Source organism: Esox lucius, chromosome 25 (assembly GCF_011004845.1).
Source record: "Esox lucius isolate fEsoLuc1 chromosome 25, fEsoLuc1.pri, whole genome shotgun sequence".
NCBI lineage: Eukaryota > Metazoa > Chordata > Actinopteri > Esociformes > Esocidae > Esox > Esox lucius.
In genome coordinates this window covers 15118087-15134634 of record NC_047593.1, presented here as the reverse complement: position 1 = coordinate 15134634, position 16548 = coordinate 15118087, and the positions used below count along the sequence as shown (strand labels likewise).

At 46.3% G+C, this 16548-nt stretch overlaps 1 protein-coding gene across 2 annotated transcripts in view; it reads left to right on the top strand.

Moving 5' to 3' along the window:
* The first annotated feature begins 1964 nt into the window (after window positions 1-1964).
* nr3c2 (nuclear receptor subfamily 3, group C, member 2) overlaps window positions 1965-16548 on the top strand; it is a 74455-nt gene continuing 59871 nt past the window's right edge. For both annotated transcript variants that reach the window (XM_010888292.4, XM_010888291.4), the window contains exons 1-2: window positions 1965-2401; window positions 4430-6355. In XM_010888292.4, coding sequence (XP_010886594.2) covers window positions 4449-6355 — 1907 coding nt within the window. In that variant the 5' untranslated portion in view covers window positions 1965-2401; window positions 4430-4448. The remainder of the gene's footprint in view (window positions 2402-4429; window positions 6356-16548) is intronic.

Genomic DNA, 16548 nt, shown 5'->3' with positions numbered 1-16548 from the left:
TGAAACTTTTGCCAGATACTATAAATGTGTGCAACCAGAAGTGTGGCCCAGATGTAAGATGATGTAAGATCTGACGCTTATGACCTGGTATGGACCACGGAGAAGCCGTGGAGTGGAAAAAAGGCCATAAATGGTGCTGCCTGTACCGGAACAGATACGGTAATGGCATGGAAACAGAGACGAGACCTCTTTCCACTGGCACTGCGTGGTGACGCCACCACTCGCCGTCTGATTGTGCCAAATCAACAGAAACACACGGGGTACCAAAAACATTACCAATAATTATCTGACTGAGGCCACGCCCGGGCCCCCCTCCCACTGCGGTCCCCCCTCCCACTGCGGGCCCGGGGGTGACCGCACCTCCTGCACCCCCGATAGATACGCCGGTTCCTCTTTCCATCTCTATGGTCGGGATCTACAACAAGGAGGGATTGATTAGAGGCCATTTTGTTGGATATATTATGGAGCTGTCTGCCTGCTGGAGCAGAGGCAGAAAGCTGTGGTAGTTCTCTCCTCTTCAGGAGCAAAATGTCCTGTTCCTTTAACCAGGTTCCCAGTCGTGCAGGAGTTATAGGCTAGCAGACCAGGGCAAGGCAACGGCGCGGGTTGGCCTGTCAGTCTTTCTGTCCACAGAATCCCTGCTGTGATTCTCTTATTTGGGTTAACTGCAGGTGTGTTTGTTCAAAAACACAATAAGGTGGAAAGGGCATGTCAGGGGTGACTGTTTTGGTTTCAACTCAACATATCCGGCGATAAAACACAAAAGTCACCATGTGAGCTCGAAGGCGCATGTCAAATTATCATGAAAGTTGGATTCTCAGAGCAGAAACAGAAATAGCGCCATCCCGTGGACACAATCTCCACACTAACAACATGTTGCCATACTGCTCTAAGTAGAACTGAGAGATCCCGTGTCTCTCCACTGCTTAGGTTATGAAGCAGAGAGCAATCAGAGCTCACCGTTATAACTTGGTAAAATGTCCGGTGTTGGGTGTTTATATATGCAATGGTTTACATACATTACTCAATCAATCAATAAAATGTATTTATAAAGCCCTTTTTACATCAGCAGATGTAAACACAAAGTGATTTTACAAAACACCTGGCCTTAAACCCCAAGGAGCAAACAACAGTAGTGTTGAATTTCTGAATCATATGGAAGATCAGAGGCTATACAATCAGAGGGAAAGCACCAACATCCTGTTTTGATTTCGCCCTGCTCTGTGACACTACCTACAGAGCATATGGTGTCATGATCTGAACAAGATTGGAGATACTGCCACTGTGTATTCTCATGCATTGTTGTCACCACATATTATTAATTACAAAGGCGCATTTTTACATTTCCACCTTAGTTTCCAATGGACGTTTCTGGTTACTACTCAAACAAGTGGTCCTTCAGTTATTAACCTACACCAGCACATTAGGCTGTTACAAGTACATGCGCAAAAATAAATCGTCTTACAGTGATTTTGTCAAAGAGCAATACCGAGATTTATGTAAAGATTTAACACTAGGCTACATTATCCATACATGCAACACAGTAGCCTACTGTTAATTAAATTTATTTTAATGTAATTGTACATTTCATGTATATAGCTACGTGATTATTCTGCTCTACCACTATATACTACTACTCAATATATATACGTGTGTACGTGTTTGTGTGTTTGTGTGTGTGTGTGTGTGTGTGTGTGTGTGTGTGTAGGCATATGTGTGCTACTGTATATAAAATAAACTTGTCATCTGCCATGTTTATTTCATGTCGTTATTGAGGTTATACTACGTCTTCCTATCTTGGAACAATGGGAGCGAATCAAGCATACTTCGATTTTAAAAGTGCCCTATTTCCAGTGCAATAGCGCGTTGTCTACCTGCGCTCAGGAGCCCGCGACCGAACGCACTCCCGCCCTCTCCTCTCCCTCTGCCGTCCCCGCCACCCCCTTCAGAGTTTGTATTGCACTCGTTGCAGTAGGAGGGTCCATGTGCACAGAATGACGTCGCTGGGCAAGTCTGCCTGAGTCCTTCGCTGTTTTTATCAGTCTTCTATCGGATGGCTGGAAAATCATATATCTCTGGAATTGTGGTCCAAATGTGAGAATATCCAAGGCGTCCGACCTACGCGTCGCTCGCGATCGGCGTGTCAAAGCAGCGTTTTGCAGTTGAGGATTACGAATGATTTACGCAGTTGAGCAAAGCCCCACTTCTATTCTGTGCGTTGAGCTGTCAGAACTGAAACTAGTGGATGTATGGGCAAGAGTAAATACAGAATAGCCACGGCGGGGGATACAGTGAAGACGATATAAGTACCGGCTTGTTCTCGTCTCTTTCTCCTCCTGGATAATTGCTGCCCAGTGCTCAGCAACACAGCCACCTGACATGTCTGAATGTCGTAATTAAGGTAAGGGCGCAGAATATTACATTCGAGGTAGGCCCACAGATTATAGTGCGTTACACAATTTGGATTAATCTATCGCTTTTTTAAATCGAATGTAAATTACTTTTAACGGTTAACCGATTTGTTTTCAGGGTGCATTTGCTTTGGGGAGGAAATCTAACTTTGAACTACAGGGACCGCTCGGACAAATAGGGCTATGTGACCTAGATTATGACCTAGACTAAACATAATAGTTGCAGTGTTTGAAATAGTAGTTGTATTAATAACAATCCTGAATACATAGAATACTAATAATTTGAATAATAATAATTTGATTTATTTCTGCAAAGACGACTACCCAGCGCTTGCATTTATTGGAGACTTAAATGCACTTTAAAGCACTAGTTAAGGTCTATGATTTCACGAAGACCAATTCATTACAATTTTCAGTTATTAAATTGACATTTCCATTAGATAATCTTTTGAAATAAATCAGGTCTTAATCAGCCTAGATTGCTCTGCTGTCACTGTCGACATAAGGATGCCATTGCGCGTTATTATCTAAAACGGATTTTTATTCAACTTAACTGTGTTACTACACAAAATAGTTTTGCAAACTTGTCGATTAGTTGCCATCCTTGTCACTATTGCGCATATCGGGAGAATGTATTGACAAGTCGTTTGTCGTAACCTGTCACGTACAACTCCCTGTTTTATGTGCTTGGACAACTAACAAAGCTCACTTTTTTCAATAATAATCATACTTTTTTGTTTAATATGTTCTTAACTGAAATGGGTGCACCTTGAAACAGTTATGGTTCAGTGTCGCCTAGTCCTTTAACTTTGACAGTGAAAGTATAGGTTATACAATACAGAACTTCAAGCATAGTAGCGTTACGTTACGCATACTATTCTGAGCTACATGTAATAAATTAGCTCAGTTATTCGTTGTGACCAATTTTCGAAGTTATAATATGTTTTCAACATTAGAAATCTATAGATGGCAAGCTTTTTCAAGTTATGTCGCAGCTAAATTGTGCCTGCAAGACCAATAACTAGCGGAGTGACAGAGCGGTCGGACCAATCCGTGAATGGCGTGATGAAAGTGCTTGTGACCCTGTGTCTGTCTTTATCCAATGAAAGTGCACAAGAGGAGGCTATTGAATGAACGTTATCAAACTACGTCATGTATTTTTAAAGCCATACTGTATGGTCACATTGACATAGCACTAATTTAATAAACAATTAGTCGCTATGTCAAGTACAGTGCGAATAGCCTTTTCCTGTCAACTCAGCTCTTATTATAATGCCATACGTATATACGAATGATAAGAAGGAACTTATGATAAGGTTTTATGAGGAGTCGAGTAAAACACGTGTTATGGCTCAGACATAACAACGCAGAATCTGTATAACCTAAGTTAAATCACTGTGAAATGAAAAGTGAATAGGTTCAACAAATATGTAATGGGAATGGATCATGCCACAACCTCTAGTACTGAACTTCTGGAGAAAGTGTGCCCTATTGGCTATTTAGTGCATTGCTATTGCCGTTTGGGACACAGATAAGTTCACATGTAGGCTAACCGTTTCACCCTCAGGGATTCTTAGTTTTAAAGCCAAAGTAAATAAACAGTTGAGTGAGGGGGAATGTTTAAATGAATTTCCAGAAGGAAAAAAAACACTTGATTGACAGATTAAAATACTTGGTGATTTAACAGGATTAGGCAAGACATGTACTCTCTGGTTAATGAAGTTTTATACTGTAAATGTTTGCTGTAAATTTCCCGCTATATTAAAATCCTAAGTCTTTCTTAATTAAATCCCCTCCCATTGAATAAATACTGTTTATTATAAAATAAATATCTGCGTTAAATGACACATTTCAGATACAGTAGGACGCTCTCAGCGGCTGCAATGTAAGATCCCGTCAGCTTTCCCATGCCATATGAATGACACACGAGAACCGTCTACTCAAAGAGTTCATGTTCAAACAGCATTAGCTCCGTACCAATGTCCTAAGTTTATTTATCGCGCTCTTCTGACCGGCAGGTAAATCGATGACCCAGCCATGGAGACCAAAAGATGCCAACGTTTATTTGAAGGATCCATAGACGCGGATAAGAACAGATGGTCCCAGGTCCCCGGCGGCCTCGCGGACTTCTGCCGCACCAGAGCCGGTGAGCCCGGCAGCCTAAACACCAACGCAGATACCCTGATGGACGTAGCCAACGCCAGCTGTTCCCCCAGCAGCAACAACGCCGCCGACGGCAAGGAGAACAACGGCGTCCACGGAGGCCGGAACGCTGAGCAGCAGCCTCCGCTCAAACTGACCCAGAACCAGCACCAGCCTTTTGTCGTCTTCGCCAGCCCGCTTCCCGGGAGAAAGCAGGAGGCGATGGACTCCAAGGAACTGTCCAAAACTGTGGCCGAGTCCATGGGCTTGTACATGAACGCCGCCAGGGAGGCCACGGACTTCGGTGGCTTCGGCCAACAAGGAGGTCATTGTAGCCCCGGCAAGATCTACCCCGGGGGGGTTTGCGGGCGCCCCTGTCTCAAGGAGGGCCAGTGTGCCGTGTCCACGGGCAGTCCCAAGCTGAAGTCCCCTCCTCCCGGTTTCCCGAAGCAGACCTGCTCCGCCCCGGGGGAGTGCTGCTCATCTGGAAACTTGGCGGGGGCCGCAGCCTTGGGCTCATCTCTGTCGTGCAGCCCGCAGACGTCCAGCTCCATCTCCAGTCCCGGCGGCAGCAACAACCTGGTCTCGTCCACCACCAGCCCCACGTGCTTCGGGGGGACGTACGCCTGTTCGTCAATCAGCAGCCCCGTCAACCAGCAAGGGTCCGCTGGCCCGGCCCTGGCCCACGGCCACGTCCAACGGCGGAACTCGACCACCTGCAGCCCGGCGGAGTCCAGCACGGTGGGCTCGCCTCCACTCAGCAGCCCACTCAACGTCATGCGCTCGCCCATCTCCAGCCCCCAGAGCATGGGCAGTGTGCTCTCCCCGCCGTCCTGCAGCGCCTCCGCCAACATGAGGTCGTCGTCTGTCTCAAGCCCCACCGGCAGCGGCAAAAACATGAGGGCCTCATCGTCCATCTCCAGCCCGACCTCCAGGGGCCCCGCCGGGGTGTCGACGAGCCCCGGCGGCGGGTTTGCCGCGTCCAGCCCGGCCAGCGGCCTGGGCCTAGTCCAGAATGACTCCGACAGCCCGGGGGGGAGGAGGACTGATCAGCAGGACTTCAAGGGGTTTGAGTTCCCCAAGGTGGAGAGCGTGGACGGGGAGATGTTCAACGTGGGCCTGGACCACTTGGGCATGGTGAAGTACATCAAGAACGAACCGGACACCGACTTCAGGAGCATGTGTCTGGGCACCGGCGGCGGCGGCGGTGGCAACGGTGCAAAGTGCAACCAGGTCATCGGCTGCGCCGGCTCGCCTTTCATCGCCCAGGTAAAGAGCGAGCCGAACAAGGATGGCGGCTGCACGAATCCCCAGTGTTACGACGAGCAGCGGCCGCAGCAGCACTCGATGGGCCTCTTCCAGCCGGGCCCCTCCGAGACCACCTATCTGTCCCTGAGGGACAACATCGACGAGTACAGTCTCTCTGGGATCTTGGGACCGCCGGGCAACGCCATGAATGGCAGTTATGAAACCAGCGTGTTCCCCCACACTCTACTGTCTAAAGTCAAGCAGGAAAGCAACGATGTCAGCTACTACCAAGAGAACAGCAGCAATATCGGGCCCACGTCATCCATTGTGGGCGTTAATTCGGGGGGGCACTCGTTTCACTACCAGATCGGAGCACAGGGGACCATGTCTTTCTCGCGGCACGACCCGAGGGAGGCCGGGACAAACCCTCTGCTGAATCTGGTTTCTCCCGTTACCGCGCTAATGGAGTCGTGGAAGTCTCGGCCTGGTATGTCACAGGGCCCAAGAGGAGAAGGCTACCCAGGTCACGGCTGCATGCCGGACAGCATTTCAAGGTAAGGCGGAAAGGGGGAGGGATTGGTGGGGGAGGGGGCAAATGCATTGTGGGTGTTGTAGTGCTGGAAACTGAAACTACAGGAACAGTAGCGGCTCTGGCTCAGTGTTACTTTAGATTTGATAGCTATGACGTTACTGGCAGACATGTGACTGTTTACGGCGTCTGCACAAACCCACCCAGGGGGGTGTCTTCCAAATGCTGTCATGTAGAGTCGCTCCCTGCTGTGCTGCTGTTGTTTTTTTTAGTATAACTGGGTCTGTTAGTTTTGCCCTGAATTACTGGAAGGCCGTGTTGCTGCAGCCCCGTGGGGCAATGGAAGGGCGTTCGCTCCGAGTCAGGGACTACCAAAATAATAACAGCGACGACAGGGCTTGGGAAAGGGGAAAGCAGCGGGGGATGTGGTCTTGGCCGGGACACCAGGAAGTGAAGGATGGGGTCCAGGTCATTGTTACTGGACATTAGCATGTGATCACAACTTCACCACACGAACGCACATGCCCGGGCACGTGGGCTCACACACACACACACACACACACACACACAGACAGACACACACACAAAAACACACACTCATCAAGCATTCACAGAGGGAGGCAAAGTTTGCAGTCTTATCAGGGTTCTCTGTATTCACAAAAACAACATTTATTGTGGTGTTATCAACTGGTCCAGCAAAGTCCTTGTGTAAAGCAAATATCTTTTTTTTTTTTTTTACAAGCCTGAGCTGGCCATTATTTGGAAATCACATAAGTTATTTTGAATGATTAATCACAGGCTTTTGCTGACAAATAGATTAAATAAACACTTGCTTTGTTGTGCAGGGCAGAGGACTGGCCACCAAAACAAACAAGCAGGAGAAGATTGAATTGCGAAGACCAATCTAGCAACGTCTGACCATCCACACAGTTGTTTTGCCAGTTTGTCTGATGTCTCAGTTGAGCATAAAAGCTAATAACTGCATTAGGATATTAGAATCCAGGACAAATTAAACCAAAAGTCACAACAGACCTGGAAATTCACAAAATAAAGTTTGCGAAGGAGTTTTAAGCATTTCCTTCTTTGCAGAAGGAGTTTGTGTGTTTATAGTACAGCTAAAAATATGAAGATTATGGCTCTTGTATCTGGAGAATTTGGGATTTCTGTTGGCTGTAATTTAATTCTGCATGTCACTGAGGGGATGTCTAACAGTGGTGTTGTAAAATCTGAGCTGATCAACGGCGTTCTAAGCGTACGCACGACACCGTAAAGTTCCAACCAACTTTAACTGCGTCTCTTCCGTTTATGAGCTCCAGTCAACGCAGGAAGCACTAAAGAGGGCAGTAAATGGTATCCCCTCTTGACTTGTAAAACATTGATAAGAGTCAGATGTTTACCTAAGAGAAATACATGTGATCGGTTAGGGCGATGGGGCCCGGCTTGGAATGTTTCTGTTGGTTGTTTCCACACACACACACACACACACACACACACAACTCCCTCAGTTGTCCTGGCTGTCTGATCAGGGTTATTTGAGTCAGCTTGGTCATGGAATGGTCAGCTCTTCTGGCATTCATGTTGTACAGGACAGTGCAGTGTATAACAGGGGGTCAGGCCAAAACTGATTCCAGATCAGCATGTCAGCTCTAAAAGCTCCTTGTAAACACGGGCCTGTTGCCCAGAGATTAAGCAGGGCTGATTTATATGCACGTGCCATTCTTTGATTTCAGCAGTGATTGGATTTATTGTCCTTTTGATATTAACCAGAAAGGCATACACACACTCAGGACTTACACAGTAACAACCTCTCCTTTTCTCCTGTCTCTCATCAATACGTTGCACACATGCATTATCCTTGTTCAAACCTCCACAGCCACTATTTCCCAAGATCTCTGACCGGGTTTGACCTCGACTAAATTAAATAACGCTGCCTCATCATGATTAACAGAAATCAATTTCTCTCAACAGTAGGGCCCGTGAATGATTATCCCAAGGGTACGGGCAACAAATGAACTCAATTGTTCTTCCTAAACGGTCGGTCCTGACATCATTGCGTTTTAAATCGATAATGGACGCGAAGGAATAGCCAGATGTATGATTGGCAAGGAGAGCCGAAGTCGGAGAGCGATGTATATGACCGCAATTGTGCCTACATGTGTGTCTGTTCTTGTTCGTCTGTGCCGTTTGTCTGTGCAGTGGTCTACGCTACCTGTAGGATAACAAGGCATGCAGATCCACTAGAATGACTTGTCCATTACCTTGGGGGTCCAACCTTTGACCTATCCTACAGCAGGAGCCAGAGGTCACAGTGATAATGAAGGGATCTCTGCCGTCTCCGGCCTAATGAGATCTGGCTTACTTTGGTGGTCAGAGACGGACCTTGTGGTGAGACAGGTAGAGACACACATTCCCTGGGACTGCTGTTGACTACGAGTCCATACGCTCAGTGTCACAAACCGGGGGTTCAGTCCAGCCTTGGGGTTCTCAGAGAGACCGTACGTAGCTCCAGTCACACGTAAAACAGTGGCACACCGTGCAGTGAGCATGGGATCCGTCCAAACTGCACCGCAGTGACACTCTTTTTCGTCCGTAGTATTTGAGAACATACATTTTTAACAGAAAAGTCTGTAAATATAAAACAATATGTAGAACATGTGCATTTTCACCATTTTTGTTAGTTGGATGGGGTTTATGCCAGGATAACTGAGCCCCGAATAAGTATTAAACTGACCCATCCTCTGGATGGGTCAGTTTTGTGTCCTGGCCAGTGTTTCATCTGGAGAAAAGTTACATAACTGTTAAAAACCAGCCAAAACTGGAAATTCCTTTGATCCACTGAAGATTTAGGTAGATAGAATACAAGAGAGAGACTGAAAGGGAACCACAGACATAGATCGAGAGAATTGATGAGAATGTGAAAAAGAAAACTGAGAAAAAAGGAGAAAATTAACGACAGAGAAGTCCCTGTGCAGTTAGTATAAAAATCTTTTTAAGCTTCACTTTGGTTTCCTCTGTAAATGGGGTAATGTTTTAAATTAGAAATGGCTGTTGGTTGGAGCCCTATGGCGGGAGAAAAGAGAAAAATAATCTCCTTGGCCCAGAGTTTTTTTTCCGCCAGGGTTTGGTTCAGTGATCGGGAGAAACAGGTGGCCACCTGTAGTTGGTGCAGACATTTGAAGTTGAAGGATTTGCCGCCGGCTGAATTCCATAATAATAGTAATAAATATGATTAAAATCAACTGTTAGTGGGAATCCTAAATACGTGTTTACTGTTTAAATCTTGTGGGGGGCCAGCCTGGAGAACAGATGCACTTTCTGAAGCAAATCTCCACAATGGCCACTATGGTCATCAGTCGGCTTTACATTCTGTGACGTCGTCAGGTCTCATTGATCAGAGAGCAGTATCAGTCGGCTTTACATTCTGTGACGTCGTCAGGTCTCATTGATCAGAGAGCAGTATCAGTCGGCTTTACATTCTGTGACGTCGTCAGGTCTCATTGATCAGAGAGCAGTATCAGTCGGCTTTACATTCTGTGACGTCGTCAGGTCTCATTGATCAGAGAGCAGTATCAGTCGGCTTTACATTCTGTGACGTCGTCAGGTCTCATTGATCAGAGAGCAGTATCAGTCAGCTTTACATTCTGTGACGTCGTCAGGTTTCATTGATCAGAGAGCAGTGCCAGTCAGCTTTACATTCTGTGACGTTGTCAGGTCTCATTGATCAGAGAGCAGTCATCAGTTGTCTTTACATTGTGACGTCGTCAGGTCTCATTGATCAGAGAGCAGTCATCGGTTGTCTTTACATTGTGACGTCGTCAGGCCTCATTGATCAAAGAGCAGTCATCGGTTGTCTTTACATTGTGATGTCGTCAGGTCTCATTGATCAAAGAGCAGTTATCAGTTGTCTTTACAATCTGTGACGTCGTCAGGTCTCATTTTTCAAAAACTGTCTGCATCTTTTAAATGCATCATTAGACTACATTGGTGTATTACTCAATCAAACCTACCCCACAACAAATAAATACATTCAAACAAGTACAGAAATGTGCATAGCAGTCTGTTTAGGCTGCCTGACAGCGTCATGGCAACCGCCCAGACATCATGCTAAATGACCGGCCACCCGCTCAATGTTTTCACAAACCTTTAAGTTTCGTTTAAAGGCTGGCGTTTAAATGAGGCTGGGGACAAAAACACATGGGGGAAAAAAAAAGGTTAATGCCCAGTAGCCTGAGCTTTGTCGAGACCTGTGCTACAAACGTGCAAGTACAAACAACCTAATCTTTCTCCAGGATCCTCTCACTGCATTCCGCTGCTTAAAGCCAGAAGAGAGAACTGATGTAAAGTCAAACCGACATCGTTGTTGTTGGGTTTGTTTTTCGCTCGAGCTTGGAGCCAACAATATATCTATATTTTACTGAACTGGTCTTCTAGCAAGACGTCTAGTTGTCGGTTAACAGAAAATAGACAGACTTATTCACACGGACAACACATAAAATAGACGACACATTGTACGCACGGAATAGTTTTTCATACTAAATAGTTTGGTCGATTCTGCTAAAACAGAGTTAGCCCAGCCTCGGACAAAAAAAATTCCAGCTCATTGGAGTCCTCTATTCTAACAGATACCTGAGATATTTGATATTTTTTTTGTCCTAGACTAGGCTTAATAATCTGTGTCCACGAAACGGGCCCATTATGTATACTAATGACTTATTACAGCTCTAGTAATTCCATTTCTATGGCCCCGGCCTTGAGAAGTAGCATCAATTCAGAGCAGAGGAAGCTGTATTTGTTAAAGAAGAAAAAGAGAACACTTTGCCATTGGATCTCAGCCAAGTCCCAATGTTCTACTGAAGGATGAAAGGGCATAATCCTGAGAGAACGCTAATAGGCCTTTAATTGTATGTTCTTCTACTAAATTAATGGACGGCACTGATTTGATTAATTCAGACGCGGCTGGATACTAATATCCAATTAAATCCGCGTCCTTGTGGTGCTGCCTGGTGCAGCTGGCCCCAGTGCATTGTGGGTTGTGAGGCTGCGAGGAGGATTAGTTGGTTGCTCGTTTGGGATGTGGAAGTGAGACCAGAGTGTTGGAGGGTGGTGGGAGGGAGGTCCCAGGTGCCTTTGCCTTCCCTCACAAGGACACTGTAAAGCTCTGGAAGCCTGGGGCTTGGCAAAGTCCAGATAAAAAAAAAAAAAAACGAAGACCTGTTTATACTGGCCACAGGAGAACTGAAAGTCAGGTCCTCAACCATTGATTTACACCTTGACAACATTTCTCTGTGGTTTACAAAAAAAAACACTTGTGTTGAGTGTGGTAGAGAGCAGGATAAACTAGGACATACAGGACTATCATTAGAGACATCAGAAGGGAAGCACCTCCTAGGTTTTAAAAGGACACTTCAGTATTTTGACAATGAGGCCTTTTATATAGAGTCATATGAACTAGCGGAAACCCTTTGCACAGTATGTCTCCATTCAGTTGGAAGGGAGTTGTCAACTAATGCTCGCAGATTCCATAGACTTACAGTGCTTTTGCGAGTTAGAATTGGCTTGCCCAACTACAGTAACTTCTTTCATACTGGAAGTAGATACTTTGCATCTGACACAGCAAGCAGATAATTTCATTTCCATTTCATTGCCAAAATAGCAAATTATCCCTTACACACAGCACAGGGTTGATTTGGGAAAAACATCAGTCATTGAAATCAGAGAATTATGCAACAAGAACATATGCATGAAGCTACTAATCGAGTAAAATAAAAACAAATGTTTAGGTCACAAAGACATTTCGTATCACGACGTTCAACAGCGCAGACCGATGAAGAGGCTTTTCTTCATGAAGGCGAGGAAGGATATGAGCCTGACCTAATTAACGGAGTCATACAGCACAGCTCTAACTACCACTGCTCTCCTCTCTTCCTTTTCGTTTTTCTCCTTCTGTTTCTGCATTTCCTCCTCGCTCTCACTATCTAACTGTACCTCCCCCTCGCCTTCCCCTCCCTCTCCCTCTCCTACTGTAACTCTCTCTGCCTCCCCCTCTCTTTTACTGTACATTCCTCCTTTTCTGTAGTTCCCTCCCCCTCGCTCTCTCCCTTCCCACTCTGACTCCCTTACACCCCCCCCCCCAGTCCTTCCTATTGCTCTCTATTCTACTGTACATTCCTCCCTACCCTCTAGCTCTTTCTCCTGTCTCACTCTTTCGTTTACACACACACCCACACACACTCACACAGCTCAACTCCCCTAATAAAAGTGTGGTTGCCGTTTGCAAGGACTTCTGGGATCAGAATGTCTGTCCTGATTTGAACCTCTTCCTGAAACAGGGTTTCATGACACCGGCCAAATTTCCACTGTTGGCCATACTGTAGGCACAGTGTGTGCGTGTGTGTGTGTCCTCTTTATTCCCTGGTGGTGGTTGTTCAGAGGCCCGTCCCCTCCCTGTCACTGAGCTTCTGGACAAGCTCTGTGAGAAGGATGTAACTATATCCTGCCGCCACCACAGACACAAGGCAATGACTTATTGTGACGACAGCCCTGATTTCTGTCAATACAGGCAGTTTGACATGGCCAGGAATACTGTCAGGCTCAGTGGATGAAGGCATCGTCTGGACCGTAGGACTCCATCGGAATGATTATCCCAGCCCGCTGATCATTATCTGCTACAATAGCTTGTTAAATTGGTTGTTCTTTGTTGGTAAGGGGCTACAATGTCAAGAGTCCGCATTTGTTTTCGGGAAGCAAATATAATTTTTTGTTTTCTTGGGAGTAGAAGCTCCCCACCACCCGCCCCACTGTCACCGTCGTCTGGATGTGCTCCGGTGAAAAGACAAGGGCACGACTCCATTTATCATTCATGTTTAATTGGAGTTTGCTCAAGTATTTCGACTGCTTCACTTCTGAGGCCAGTGTTTACTCTGTCTACCTAGCAACTATCTCTAGACGGGACTCACTGGCATGGCGGAAGTGGAGGCCACTGAGTACAACACTTCAAAGAATGTTAATTGTTCTGGTTGAGTGGTCGTCTAACTAGGTCAAATCCAGTTGGCTCAATTAAAGGGAAAGAAGAGGGGAAACGAACGACTGGAAGACGAGCTGCTAACTCCCTGAGTGGCCCTTTACGTAACACACACGCACACACACACACACTTCTTAGCGGATGTGCATGCAAACCCATGTGCATGCATGCACACACACACACATCCACCCACAGAGAAACAGCCTGGCGCATGGGCCCGCACGCACGCATAATAAAGACACTGTACTTTCGGAGTATGTCTAATAAATCTTTTAAACTGCTAGCGCTATGGCTATGCGATGGCATCGAATGTGACCTAGATGGCAGAAGCACATCCCCACACAGAGCGTGCCTTTATGGACTAGCCCGGGCTATGGGGAACAACACTGGGGCTCTGTCAGTGGGCTCTGTGCTTTGTCGGGTTTTGAGTTGCACCCATAAAAACCCACCCCGTGAAATCCCTGGTAGTTAGTCGTGACTCAGGCTATTTGGGGCAATGTTTTGTCACACAAATCATGTGCGTTTTGTCCCGGGGGGGGCACGCTCTGATACAGTGACCCAGCCATGGCCAAAGGAGACTTCCAGGGATCCGATGACAGTTAACAGAAAATACACTGTATCATGTTAAACATGTTGACATGCACACAGAGCTGGCAGGAACACGCTAGGTGGACGAAGGCCTGAAAAAAAGAAGAGGTAAACCGGAGAGGTAAACTTGTTTAGCAGGAAGCAAAATGACTGCCTGCTGCAGAAAGGGAGGGTGGCTTGGGAGAGGGAATTATCCGGTAATTACAAGGGCTTTTGTGCTAGTAACAATGACATTGGCCCAGAGTGGTCCCTGTTAAAACAGATCCAAAGACACTGGCCAAGAGTGGTCCCTGATAAACAGATCCGAAGACATTGGCCCAGAGTGGTCCCTGTTAAAACAGATCCAAAGACACTGGCCAAGAGTGGTCCCTGATAAACAGATCCGAAGACATTGGCCCAGAGTGGTCCCTGTTAAAACAGATCCAAAGACACTGGCCAAGAGTGGTCCCTGATAAACAGATCCAGAGACATTGGCCCAGAGTGGTCCCTGTTAAAACTAAACCATCTTACTCCAGCATTGTCAATGAAGAATCTGAATTTAGTGCAGTTAGCCTTGTCCAGGAAGTAAGAATTTAGGTGTTTTAGCTTGCCTTTTCTATCCTGTACACTCAACCATTAAAAACATCAGCAAAAATGCAGTATACAAATAAAGTAACATTATTTAAAGCATGCCGTATTGTTTCCATACGAGATTGCTTGCACCCAGACAGACAGATTGGCGATCTCTGGGATCTGACCGCCCAACCAGCATCTGAAAACATTCGTTCACAAGTGTCCCTGGCTGCCATGTTGGAATAGCTCAGAAAATTTCACGAGAGAGAGGCATAGTTAACTTGATCCAAGATGCCGGACCGGTGTGATCTGACCATGAACCGGTTTGTTTGACTGCCCTGAGACTGGCCACTTTCTGGCGCCGGTTTTACTGCACTGTACCTGGCACGCCGGTCCGCCATTTTGGATCAAGTTAACCAGGCCTGGCAGGACATTCCCTGTTTACTGTCGGCTGTTGTTTCTGCTGCCACCGGCCGCTTGGCTGCAGCTGCCTGCTCCTGATCTGTAAGGGAGACAGGCATGCTTTTATTTGGATTCAGACCAGTTCAGTGGGCATATCTCTCTTCCTCCAATAGTGGCAGTGTTTCATATACAAACTTGGCCACTGTGGGAGGGGGTTTAGGTAGGGTGTGTTGATAGTTACACTGACCAAACATCTGTAAAGTTATACTAGTTTTGCTTTCGGTTACCATTCCTGACACCATATACAGGTTGTCTTTGTGTCAGTGTAGTAATATATGGGTATGGTAGTGGAATGACTAGTGGGGCTAAGCTTTCTGATTCACTTTCACTTCTCCCAAGTGACAGAATCCTTCTCTATATTGTGTCTATGCTAGTGATTCTTCTTTAGCTGTTCCCGATTTTCAGGACATCACCTCAAAAGCACACAAAACAAATCTTGGTCTCGACTTCCGACAGCACTGAGAATATAGACAGAATTCCGTCTTGATGCAAACTCAAGTAATACCTTTAGTGGACTAGATCTTACTCATGCACATAAGCCTTCAGTCAAGCATTTAAAGGTCACTTTTATCCAATGTTACCACATAATCTTAATCAATCCACCACGCGCGCATCTCAGAATATCCTAATTTAGTAGACGATTGTGTCAAAGCCGTCAAGCCCCCTTTCTGTGGAAAAAGTAAGACAGCCACACCAAATAAATTGCATCACCCTGCGAGACTTTGAACTTAAACCCTGTTCTTTGATGCCAGTGATTCCCATAAAACCAACAAGGCGCTGTCTTACTCCACCTCTTGCTTTGTTCAACCAACAATAAACAGGCATTTCAGATGCAAGCCACCGTTCGCAATTCCACGGATGACAGCAAACCCAGTGATGTTGTCATTGAATAAACAAACAATACTCATCAGTCATTGGTTGGCTAAAGGTTAACTAACAGTCCGACATTAGCTACTACTAAAACGTTACTGACAGAGCTGATTTGCACAGGCTTATTGCGCGCATCCCAAGGCAACTTTAGATGCGTCGTTAATCAATGTGACATCCAAATGGTTCAACAGTACTCCCCTCTCCAAGTATACATTACCACATTTTACCAGTGTTAGTGTTGTTGCCACTGTCAGGTAGCTCGCATTGGCCAAGACACCTCCCAGCACTCAGACAGAGGGAAATCTGGGCACTCAAACTGAAGAACATCGGGTCAGATCAGATTTCTAGACTTTATTAGAAACGTGAAATGTGTCTAATATCGGCCATTCTAGGACAAGCAAACGGGTCCATTTTTTGGCCCAAGAGCAGCACACATCTGGATTGATGAATTGCTGTCTTATGGTCTGAGTAAGTGGCCTGGACTTGCATACCTAAAGGCTTGTTACAGCCAGCCAGCCTGCACCTAAAGATGGGTAGGAATGCCGTCAGCTAGCTAGCTCACTCCAACCAACTCAAGACAACAAACTCAACAGTCAGACCCCTCTAGATAGGGATGAGAGCGTGGCATATCGTTTCGGTGGCCGGTAGCGTGGCGTAATTCCGATGCCTCCGAGCTAGAGAGTATACGCTGCCTCAGCTGCCGCGTCACGTTCACGGAGAGACCG